This window comes from Periplaneta americana, chromosome 2, assembly GCF_040183065.1.
Source record: "Periplaneta americana isolate PAMFEO1 chromosome 2, P.americana_PAMFEO1_priV1, whole genome shotgun sequence".
NCBI lineage: Eukaryota > Metazoa > Arthropoda > Insecta > Blattodea > Blattidae > Periplaneta > Periplaneta americana.
The window spans coordinates 184,431,201-184,444,325 of NC_091118.1; the positions used below are offsets into that span (position 1 = coordinate 184,431,201).

General features: G+C 35.4%; 1 protein-coding gene across 1 annotated transcript in view; it reads left to right on the forward strand.

The window, feature by feature from the left end:
* Window positions 1–13,125, forward strand: part of LOC138694905 (protein Hook homolog 3-like) — a 210,678-nt gene that overhangs the window by 115,191 nt on the left and 82,362 nt on the right. Inside the window, exon 6 of the mRNA XM_069819089.1 lies at window positions 3,209–3,373. Within this exon, the coding sequence (XP_069675190.1) occupies window positions 3,209–3,373 (165 nt within the window). The remainder of the gene's footprint in view (window positions 1–3,208; window positions 3,374–13,125) is intronic.

Sequence of the window (13,125 nt, forward strand, 5' to 3'; positions counted from 1 at the left end):
AGGACTCGAACCAGCGCGCATTCCGTAACGCGAGTCCTAGGCAGGATGCCTTAGACCGCGACGCCATGGCGCGGGACTTGTTATTTTTAGTGCATACATATTTTGCCGTTTTTAGTGCATATGAATCTGCCCCCTAATTATCACTTAGGTAATATATAGTATTGGTGGTGGTGGTATTTCAGTCAATCCGGACTTTCGTTAATTTGGAGAACTTATCCAGCAATTAGTCCAGATTAACGAAGTTATAGGCCTACAATAGGCTATATGTTAAAAAAAAATTAAACTCGTATTTTTGTGAATATAGTAAAGGGACAGCACCAGAAAACTAACGTTAAGTTTGTTATGTATTAATGCCTTTTCCCATCATTAGTAATTTGTTGGAAGGGTGTAAGAGATTGGTAGATTAAGAAAAAAAGTAGGTTGGTACAATATGGTACAATTTTTATGAAATCTGGTACATTTTAATTTGGTCGGCGGCAACACTGTGTTACGATATGGGATGGAAACAGTTGAACTTGCTTCACAGCTCGGAGTTGAGAAAGTTTATCTGAACTTCTAAACATCACGAATGAAAACGTTTCTTTATTTCGCACTGCTTTATTTTCCGGTACCTCAGCTCTTTCCTATTTTTGTCATCTCCTTCTTGTTTCTTACACATCCAGTTCGCGCGCATGCAAGAAACCCTTTCATATTTATTCGCGTATTGACTCGCCTGGCCGTCCATCGAAACAATTTAACTCTGTCTTCAGAAATGTCAGATACTGCACCTTCCTTTCTTTCTTATTTTTTCTTTTCACCTCAATTTAATTTATTTAATCTCTATTTTCCTCCCATTTCACAATTGTCTTTCTTTTTCCTTTCTTGTCTTCACTCGTTCTTTACCAAGCACATCAGGTTGATCAGGAAAAGAGGGCCATTTATGAACCTTGTATTCCCTACCTTAGTGCCCAGTATAACATCCCTCTCTTCAATTGGTCAGTGACAGGTTTATTTTTTGGTGCTCGGAGTTCTTTACCAAAATTTACATATCATTTTTAAAACAATTATCAATATCATCTTTTGAAATTCAAAAGTCATCTCGCAAATTCTCAAAGATTCCCTGCAGATTATACAATTTCATTTATACCACTCAGAAGGCCATAATTAAGGATGTGCTAATTTTAAATAAAATCTTTTTTTATCAGTATAATTTAGTCATCTTCTAAGATTTTATTTTGCAATTGATAATCAATGGTGGTTAATTGTTACACTTTATTTTTATAACACTATTCATATTTAATTAATTGTATTTGTTTGCTATTCATTTCCGGATCCTCGTGGTCATCCTTAATTAAGGCCGGATGAGTTTCTCTCTCTCTCTCTCTTCGATCATTCCGTACATTTACTTTTCTATTCTTTTTACTTCTTTTATTTCACCTGTGTTGCTTCTTTTCTTCTTTCTTGGTAATTTATTTTCCCCCTGTTTCTTTATAGTTATTTCTTCAGTTTTCCCTTCTTTGACTCCTTTATTTCTTTCTAATCCCTTCCTTTCTCCTTTCTTTCTTTCGTTCGTTCTTTCTTTTTTTTCCGTCTTTCTCGATTACATCCTTCTGTCCTAAATTCACTTTTATTCTCTCTATCTTTCCATTTTTCTTATTTTATTTTCCCTTTATCAGTTTTTCCCTTTCTCATAAGTTACCTATATTTCAATTTTTCTCTCTCCTTTGTTTCATCACTCTTCTTCCCTTCGTTATTTCTCCTTTATATCTCGTTATTCCTCTCTCTTTCCACTTCTAGCCTAGTTTCTTTACTTAATCCGTTTTCTTTCACACATTACACCCTTCTTTTTCATATTCTTTATTTTAGATATGATAAAAATATATCTTCTCTTTCCTTCCTTCTTCCATTTCATTTTATTTCCTTTTTCCACTTTACTTTTCTTTCTTAATTTTTCGTCCTTCTTCAGTTTCGCTTTTTCCCTTTGTCCGTTTAATTTTTTCTACATCCATCCGTTTCATTTTCTTCTTTTTCAGTTTTCGACTTTGCTACCTTCGTACGTTTCATTTTCTTCCTTCTTCCATTTATTTTTTCCCTCTTCCATTCAATTTTTCTTACTTCTTCCGTTCTATGCATTTCATTTTTCTTCCTCTTCTATTTCACTTATTCTTCCTTCATCAATTTTATGTTTTTTCTTCTTCCATTTCATATTTCCTCCCCTCTTTTATTTCATTTCATATTTTTTCTTATTTCATCTTATTTTTTCTTCCTCCCTCTCGTCTAACTTTATTTCCTTCCTTCATTTTTCTGTATTTAATTTTTCTTATTTTTTATATATCTGCCTTTTCTCCCCACCTGACTTTCCTTTTTTCTGTTTAATTTACTTCTTCTTTCTTCGTTTCGTTTTCATATTCTTCTCTATTGTTACCGTCATTCCTACCTTTTTCTTTATTATCTTAAATTTTCTTTTTTATTCATTCTTGCTTGTTTTCTTATCTTCCGCCTTTCTTTCCAGCTTATTTTTATTCTATTCTTTCTTTTCTTACTTCCTTTATTAAACTTTTATATCTTCTCTTCTTTTTCAATTATTCCTACTTACTTTCTCTCTTGACTGGCTTTCTTCCTTCTCCCATTAAATCCTTGGTTCTGTGTCTATTAATCTCCTTCTTATCTCTTACTTCTTTTCTCTTTTCTTTATTTAATTTTTTTCTTTCTTACTTCATCTCTCTGACTCTTTCTTTCTCTATTTATTTTTATTTGTATTCATTCCTGCATATTTATTTCTTCTTTCATACTTACTGGTTTTTAAGGAACCCGCAGGTTCATTGCCGCCCTCACATAAGCCCGCCATTGATACCTATCCTGAGCAAGATTAATCCAGTCTCTACCATCATATCCCACCTCCCTCAAATCCATTTTAATATTATCCTCCCATCTACGTCTCGGCCTCCCAACTAACACTCTATATGCATTTCTGGATTCACCCATACGTGCCCTGCCCATCTCAAACGTCTGGATTTAATGTTCCTAATTATGTCAGGTGAAGAATTTCATACCGTGCATAAACTACAAATAAATAATGACAAGAAAACAGCGTTCTATGTAAAATGGTGATATAATATGTCCTATAGAAATACATACTCAATTTATTTACTTGTAGCCCGTTTTGCTTAATCACGATATAAGATTGTTCTAGCTGCACACTGTACTCTATGTAGTCTATTCCTTGCAGAAATGTGCAGTGTCTGCAAGAGGAGCAAAACAAACTGGCGGCCGAGCAGAAGACCATGGAAGACACCATCAGCCAGCTCAAGACGAAGATCGAAGGCCTGGAATCTCACCTCAAGGACAAAAGTAAAGAGAACTTGGAACTGGAGAAAACGATCAACAAGCAGCTGTGAGTTCAGACATTTTCTAATTTACACAAGGTTAACATTGATACATTGAAAGCTTCATCGAACAGTCTAAATGTTGGCATGAATACTAGTCTCCCCTAAAAGCTAATTAATCGAAGACTTCACGTTAGTGGCTTCTCTAATAGCAATACTAGTTTTAATACAAACTAATTATATCATAATAAGATGGCATCTTCTTGCCAAAATTGATTCCAGAGAGATTTCGTCTTGTCAGCGTTGCCAAGAAGCGTTTGTCCTTAGATCTAAAATGCACGTGTTCTAGCAATATCATAAAGATAGTAAAGGCTGGTTCACAATAAACCGGGAACGAGAACCGGAGCGAGAACTGGTAACGGAAGGCGTGAAAGTGAAGATTTTTATCTATACTAATAATAAATCTGTAGCCGAAATTTTTCTGGTAATTTTCGATTTTCAAAAAATAATTGGTCCTAACATATATAATTAACCACCCTGAAGCCGAAAATCGCTTTTTTGAAATTTTTGTTTGTATGTCTGTCTGTCTATATGTTTGTTACCTTTTCACGCGATAATGGATGAACGGATTTCGATTAAAATTGGAATATAGATTATGTTCGTTGTAACTTAGATTTTAGGCTATATGGCACTCAAAATACATTATTTAAAAGGGGGGGTTATAAGGGGGCCTGAATTAAATAAATCTAAATATCTCGCTTATTATGGATTTTTGTGAAAAATGTTACATGACGAAAGTTTCTTTAACAATAATTTGCGATAAGTTTTATTCCCTGAACAATTTTGATAGGACTGATATTTAATGAGATAAATGAATTTTAAAATTAAAATAACTGTCATCTAAGGCCGTATAATGAAATAAAAAACAAATGACTTCGTCTATAAGGGGCCTTGGACAGCAACAAATCGAAAGCTATGAAAGATAACCTACAGAGAATGTTCCTGTGTTTGTATGAAGTAATATCGGAAGCTAAATTAACCGATTTGTATAATTAATTATTATTTCACCAGTGGAAAGTGTAGTTTCTCTAGATGGACATAATGCTATAATGTTATTACAGTAACTTCTGATATAATATAATATAATATAATATAATATAATATAATATAATATATGTAATGTAATATTATATAATATAATTTAAATTATTTGAAGGGTTCAGAACCATAATGGGCCAAACGCCATTTACTGAATACGTAGAAAACAAGGGTTAAAATTAAGTTATTACCATAATTCAATGGAAACTTATAACAAGTAAAATAAAGCATACAAATGATGTCAATGTTCATTAAAATATGGTTGCATGTAATAAAAATTAGAAACATGTTATAGGAATAGTCATTGCACCAATGAGTAGTCTCTGGACCAAAATGATCGCATTTTAATTATTTGGATGCAATTTAAATTAAGTAACATATTAAACGATTTATCCTTCTATCAAACACGAATGTTCCCTGGATCAAATGTCCTATTTTAATTATGTAATATATTTATATCTAACGGGTGCAGCGGAGCGCACGGGTACGGCTAGTTTATAATAAACCGAGAACGGAAACGGCTACGCATATCAATATGTATGTCTGTAACGATATGTAAAGTCGATATTACGCATTCTGATGTTATAGGCTATGTGTATAATTGACCAATGACGTTCTCTCATGGGGACAAAACAGCCAACATAAACACAGGTTATCCAACTTCAGAATTTATGACACAATATTTAAGAATTCAATTCACGTGGTAATCTGATTACGTATACGCGTAGCATATATTGAAAGTGATTCTACTGAATTTCCGAGATGTCTTTAGCGAGGAGCTGAAGGCAGCAAAAGAAGAAATCAGGAATTTAACTAAGGAGAACGAATTGCTGAAGCAGGAGATAGGTGAACTACAACAGTAGGCCTACTCACGTAGGGACAATGTCGTTGTTTTTGGAGTGCCAGAAGCTCCTAATGAAAACGTGTATGAAGTGATAGACAATGTGTCAGTAGCCATTGGAGGCAGTCAATACATCCCGGACATCAGTTAGAAACCATTGCATGAAGAAGAAATTATGCCATGGCTTCCGTGCTACAAAATACACGACGATCAAATAGCTTTATCATAGCAACAGAATGAATCTAGTAGGCTGTGATCGGAAACGTGATCGCCAAAGTTGAAACTTGGGCAACCTCACGTTCTCGTTCCCGGGCTCCGGCAAACTTCTCGTTAATTGTGAATGCTCACATTTAAGTACATTTATTTAAAAAAAAACATTTCCGTTCTCGTTCTCGTTTCCGTTCCAGGTTTATTGTTGACCAGCCTTTAGTATAAAATACAGAAGACAGGAATCAGCGTGTCTAGAGAAATTTGTACGTCCTTATCAGGTAAATGAACGCAAGTTCAGACGTCACCAGGGCCATACCATCTACTTGCACTTCTGTTACAGTTGGTAATGAAAGTGAAGCTCGTCCACATCGTTAAGTTGGACATAGATGAGTATGTTGCGATTGACCCAAAAAGTGGTCATGATGTTTTGGTAAAGTTATTGACGGAACCTTAGACTCCAGATGAAAACTATTGTAAAGTTTTATTAGTAACAACAATGTAATTTTATCGTCTCAACAATAACTATTCTTCACTCTCTACAATTTAACTTCACTCCCGTCAACAATGGGATTTGCTCTCCGCACAGCAACACAGCGTTCGTTATTGCACTCCACAAACGACAATGACAATTTACTTGGACTATTACGAACAACAATGAACTGTTAATCTTAACTAATATTTACAAAGCACTATTTACAAATCATAACTGTCAATTCTCAGTTCACAGTTCTTCTAGCTCAGTCACTCGAGTTCGCAGTATCTCGAACCACAGACCTTCAGAGACAGTCCACTGTACTCGAACTCAGGTCCCTCCAACTGCGGTCCACTGCACTCGAACTCAGGCCTTCGGATGCTGACACAGTTGCGGACGCACACTCGAGTCGAACTCCGGTACACAAGACTGACTGGCTTGCTTGCTCTGGCTTACTCACTGAATGGCTGAATAAACTGAAAAACTTCTCAAGTTCGCTCGCGTTTCTTCTTTTATAGCAAAATCATAGTTACGAGAAATTTCTACGGGTGTCCTCTCGAATTATCTGGATATCTCCATTTCGGACGGACTTCTCTGGAAGATTCGGGAGGGTCCGTCCCCCCTTCACTCCGCAAGTAGCAGCTGCGCGCGCACCCTCCCCTCGCCGCGTTGACGTAATACACCCCCTCTGCCCTTCAGCATGCAGATGCTCCCCGTACCAGCGTTTCGTCTGCCGCGCGCCCTGTCGGACGCGTGTTCGAACCCCGTTGCAGCTGTCACACTATGTATTTCCAGTACTGAAAGGAAGGTGTTTCCAAAGAAATTTGATTAACCAATTTAAATGATTGTGTTATAGTGATTATAGTAAAAGAGCTCTTTGTATCCTACATGTGACAACCATCAGTTCAGAAAGGAGTTTTTCGATTCTCCGAAGACTGAAAACTTATTTACGCAACTCTCATAGTGAAGAAATACTGATGGACTGGCATTATTTAACATAAGCCTACATATGGAAGTGCAAATAACACCAGTAGAAGTTCTCAACAGACTTTTTGTTGGTTATTTTACGGCGCTTTATCAACTGGTGTGGTTATGTAGCGTCTGAATATAAAGGTGATAATGCCGGCGAATTGAGTCCAGGGTTGAGCGTCGAAAGCTACCCAGCATTTTCTCTTAATCGGTTGAGGGAAAACGAATGAAAAAACCTCAACCAGGTAACTTGTCCCAACCAGGATTTGGATCCGGGCCCGCTCGTTTCACAGTCCGGCATGCTAACCGTTACTCCACATCGGTGGACTCTCAACTGACTCACTCTGCAATGATGGATGAAGGTTTTTGTTTTGTAACTACTTTTGGCGAGTCTAAATTGATTTTAAATTTCATAATATTAAAACAAGTAACTCCATCAGTTATCGCAACCATAAAGCACTGTTAGAGTTAATAACGAAAAAAAAAAGTGTGTGTGTGCGTGCGTGCGTGCGTGCGTGCGTGTGTGTGTGTGAAGCGTCCAATTCCAAAACTGTCTAAATCCATTTTTTTTAATTGAGATAATGGCGGTTTCGTCATCTACCTAAATGTCTCTAGCAATTTTCTAATGAATGTTGTGCCTAAATTCCCTCTTTCCTTCCATAAATAAGCTTCAAATATGACGAACACTGCAAACAATGAGGAAAAAAGTTATCAGTTTTGGCGTTTCCTGAAAATTGTTAAGAATGGATGTAGACAGTTTTGGAATTGGAGGCTTCATATATATTAAGCAATTTACGACTAAATTTGCCATTAGTTCATTCTTTTTACTGAACAAAAGAAGTCACATTATCACGTAGCAAAGATTATACAAATATAATGCCGTTTACTGCAAGGAACGAGCGAAATGTGTGTTGCAGTTTGAAAAATTTGCAATTGTAACATAATTCAACGTCTTTTGCGCAGCAAGTATGATGTTCGGAGAGCTCCGAATTACAAATCGATAATCTCATAGTTTCTCATGTTTGAAAACATTAAATTTGGTTTGTTAATATGCCAACACGGGTGGCCATAGGCGTGTCCTCGAAAGTAAAGTTGCTGTTGGCGTTGCTAATGATAGCATATCCCATGAAGAGACTTAGAAGACTGCACTCAGAGACGGTTATGCCATTACACAGCTTATCAACGTCTACGGAATACATTATGCGATATGGATCACATTTGCTGTTCATATTACTGCAAGAGGAAAATAACATGGATATGCTGCTTTAGCAGGATGGCGCAAAGTCTCGTTGGCAAAAGAAGTTAGGGATTTTCTGAACAACAGTTGATATCAGCTATGTGGTCGTCGTAGGCCAATTAGTGGCCTCAAAATCCTCCAAAACTAAAGCCATCAGAATTTTTATTTGGGGTTTTATGAAGAATGATGTCTATGCACAGTGACCCAAGAATATTGAGGATTTCAAACCAAACTTTCTTTCAACTTAAAAAAAATACACTGACACGTTAGAACTTAGATCACATAATGAGAAATCAGCCTCGCGATTTTTATGAATTATTCTGTTGTGTACGCCAGTGATTCACAACCGGTGGGCCGCGGCTATCTCTGGAGCCAAAGAGAATTTAATGGGTGGTCGCATACAAAATAATAATAATAATAATAATAATAATAATAATAATAATAATAATAATAGTAATAATAATAATAATAATAATAATAAAATGAATAGCAAAACCGTCCTCATGTTACAGTGTTTTTATTTTGTTTTCCCAAACGGATCACCCTGTAGTATCTCCATTACCTGTTTCGCCTGAAGTTGACTTAATCTTTTACTTTCCCAAAATCATTTTGTATATGATCACGCAGAAACTTCAGGTTACATAGCATAAGAATGCCTTCTTTTCTCAATTCTGCAATTGTCAAAAAATCTGAAAGTTATAATTTATAAAACAGTTATATTACCGGTTGTTCTGTATGGTTGTGAAACTTGGACTCTCACTTTGAGAGAGGAACAGAGATTAAGGGTGTTTGAGAATAAGGTACTTAGGAAAATATTTGGGGCTAAGAGGGATGAAGTTACAGGAGAATGGAGAAAGTTACACAACACAGAACTGCATGCATTGTATTTTTCACCTGACATAATTAGGAACATTAAATCCAAACTTTTGAGATGGGCAGGGCATGTAGCACGTATGGGCGAATCCAGAAATGCATATGGAGTGTTAGTTGGGAGGCCAGAGAGAAAAAGACCTTTAGGGAGACCGAGACGTAGATGGGAGGATAATATTAAAATGGATTTGAGGGAGGTGGGATATGATGATAAAGAATGGATTATTTTGCTCAGGATAGGGACCAATGGCGGGCTTATGTGAGGGCGGCAATGAACCTACGGGTTCCTTAAAAGCCAGTAAGTAAGTAAATAAGTAATAATAATAATAATAATAATAATAATAATAATTTTTTTTTTAAATTGTTCTACGAAAATTTAAACATCCGATCATTTTGTGCTAAAAACATAAATAAATTATTTTATTTTCAAATTGATATTTTATCTACGAAGTTTCCTCTTTCTCAGTGCCTAAAAGAAAGACGTTTTCCTCAGAATGGAATGAAGGAGGGAAGGAGAATTAATTTATCTGCTTTTCATCCACTGATGAGATCAATTTATAACAGTTGTCGCACTTCGTACACACATACACAAGCCCCAACTCTCTCTAAATGTTTGAACGTTGCCTAATTCCAAACTAGATAGACGATTCAGAATGGTTTTAAAAATACTCTTTATGATTATTAGGCCAGGGGACAGCACTAAAGTAATGTGAGAAAAAGAGAAGCCTCATCATCAAAAAGGTGTACGCAATGGTAGGCACGTTATGGTCTAAGATGGCCAAATTCCCATCCTTCTAGAATGTATTTACTGATTACTGAAAAATGAATAGCAACCGTCCTCATGTTACAGTGTTTTTATTTTGTCTTCCCAAACGGATCACCCTGTAGTATCTCCATTACCTGTTTCGCCTGAAGTTGACTTAGGCTGGTATTCATAGTCGACAATTTATATCACCACTTTGCAAAGTGACACTTTTGACGAAAGTGGCTCTTTCATATTAGTGGTATTCATAGACGATTGAAGAAGTGCACTTCACAAAGTGTCACTTTACGCCAGCAAAGTTGTAGAGTTACAATTTGGTTGGTAATAGAAGTCCCACAATGCCTTTCAAAACAAGTGAACAAACAATAACAAATTAATGTCGTATAACCTACAAATTACAATGCTTGTGATTTGAATTTGGAGCCTATTGATCGCGCGAGGAAGAAAATATATATTTAAAGTTGTTTTATTTCAGTTTCTAGTTTTTGTTGCCGATAGTTTAGATTATTTCAGTCAGTTCAGATATATAACATTTTATTAAATAGGCCTAGTGATACAGCTGGTGAAATTAGGTTAGGTTTTGTACAGTACGTAACTGATCCATTAATTTATATAGTTAGATTAGGTTCTGTACATATCTTTTTCATTGATTTATGTCGCTAAGTTAGATTTTGTATGTATCCGTTCCACTGATTTATACAGTTCGGCTAGATTTTGTAGCCTACATATCTTCTATTAGTTTATATAGTTAGGTTAAGAGAGATATATATATATATGTATATATATATATATATAATCATTAAATTTATATCGTTAGGTTAGGTTTTATACGTATCTGCTTCATTGATATATCGTGTTATTTCCGTTATTTTCATTTTTGTGGTTTTTTCGTGAATAGTAAATAGAAGTAAAAAAAGAATGAAATAAACACATTACTTACTTACTTACAAATGGCTTTTAAGGAACCCGAAGGTTCATTGCCGCCCTCACATAAGCCCGCCAGCGGTCCCTATCCTGTGCAAGATTAATCCAGTCTCTATCATCACACCCCACCTCCCTCAAATCCATTTTAATATTATACTCCCATCTACGTCTCGGCCTCCCTAAAGGTCTTTTTCCCTCCGGTCTCCCAACTAACACTCTATATGCATTTCTGGATTCGCCCATACGTGCTACATGCCCTGCCCATCTCAAACGTCTGGATTTAATGTTCCTAATTATGTCAGGTGAAGAATACAATGCGTGCAGTTCTGTGTTGTGTAAATTTCTCCATTCTCCTGTAACTTCATCCCGCTTAGCCCCAAATATTTTCCTTAGCACCTTATTCTCAAACACCCTGAACCTATGTTCCTCTCTCAGAGTGAGAGTCCAAGTTTCACAACCATAAAGAACAACCGGTAATATAACTGTTTTATAAATTCTAACTTTCAGGTTTTTCGACAGCAGACTGGATGATAAGAGCTTCTCAACCGAATAATAACACGCATTTCCCATATTTATTCTACTACTGCTAATATTATTATTATTATTATTATTATTATTATTATTATTACTATTTTCTCTCTCTCATTTCCATTATTGCCTACTCTTCAGGAATATTTTGAATGCCAAATGTTTCTACAATGCAAAACAAAATAGGCCTAAGTGTGAGATCTCTTTTCATGGTGAGGTTATGACTGCAGATGAACTAGAGACAGTAGATGTATTGCTTACCGGCGTAAAAATATATATTACCGGTATCAAAACAGTAATGATTATATCAACATCAACATAAATCTTATCTCAAAATACAGGTAGTCAACAAAAATCAAAATCATTTGAAACCCAATATAATTATTGAATCTGCTTAGAAGACAGGCACGTGAGGTCTCTCAATGCTAATTTAAGATAATTATGCCTACATTAGATTGAAGTTAGTTTAATTTTATTTAAGTTAAAAAATTCGTTTCAGTAATAAAATAGATTATATAGGCATATCTACCTACATACCACTTCATCGAATTGAGGTTATAAATATACGAATGTTACTACAGAAATACCTGAACTATAATATTATATATATTAATGTATGGTACATATCTGTAGCATAGAATTTTAATGCAGTCAATAACTGTATTATTGGAGGCACTGACAAACGTTTATTATTCGTTTTTGTCAACCAGTCATCGAAAATGTAAGCAATCTCAATAAGTTTCTCTTAGGAAATCGGAACCGTTTTTTTTTAATTCTATATCATTATAAAATTCCACGGGATCCTCTTTAGGCCTATCGCTAATTTGTACATTGTCCACTAATTGTGTCATCTCTTCCGCACGTTCTAATAATTCGACAACTTCCAAGACGTCCGCCATTTTTATACAAAGTGCCACTTTCGGCTCAAAGTGTGGTCGGAACTACACTTTCATACAAAGTGTTCCTTTACACCAAAGTGTCGACTGTGCAACGGAAAAGTGATACTTTGCTTCTTCCAAAGGACACTTTAATCGAAAGTGTCGACTATGAATACCAGCCTTAATCTTTTATTCTCCCAAAACCATTTTGAGTATGATCACGCAGAAACTTCAGGTTACGTAGCATAAGAATACCTTGTTTTCTCGATTCTTCAATGCTTCCAATTACTACATCCTATTCCTTTGACGGGACTTGTCCAAAGAAGAGACTGGTCAGAGAGTATGGGTTGTGAATAAAGAGGACAGGACCACTTTGATTACCTAACTACAGCCAAAATAAATTTAACATTTTCCATATTCACGAATATAAATAAAAACTAGTGCAACATCGTTCGCAATTTCTAGTAGCATTACAGCAACAACTTATTTCTCGTTCTTTTGTAACAAAGATAACCCAGCGATTCTGGGTGGACCTTTGCAAGTGTTTTGGTTACAAGTACACAAGGAGAGTGAAAATACTTCGATTTGAAGAAAATGAACATTTAAGCATATCAGGATCTATATAGCAGCTGTTAAAAATTTTATGAACGTGACTAAATTCTAATAACTTAGATGGAGATTTTGATTAATTAAACATACATTTTTAAAACTTCACAAAATGATATAAAGTCCTTCAAAATTACGTATCGTTTGAAGTAATCACCGTAGAATTTAACAAAGATATCAGTAATTATTTACTACAAACAACAGACACATTAATCAACTTCTTTTCATATCTGTCTAACTGACGTTTGTGTCCTTGACGGCTTTTCTAAATGTGAATATCCCGTTGGTCTATCGTGAAGTTTAATCATAGAGCTCAGTTATGAAAAATAAAAGCATCAAATGAAAACTTTGGAATTTTAGAATGGAAAATATGCTTACGAGTGAGTTATGTGAGTTAATTATGTGAGTTGGAATAAGAAAATGT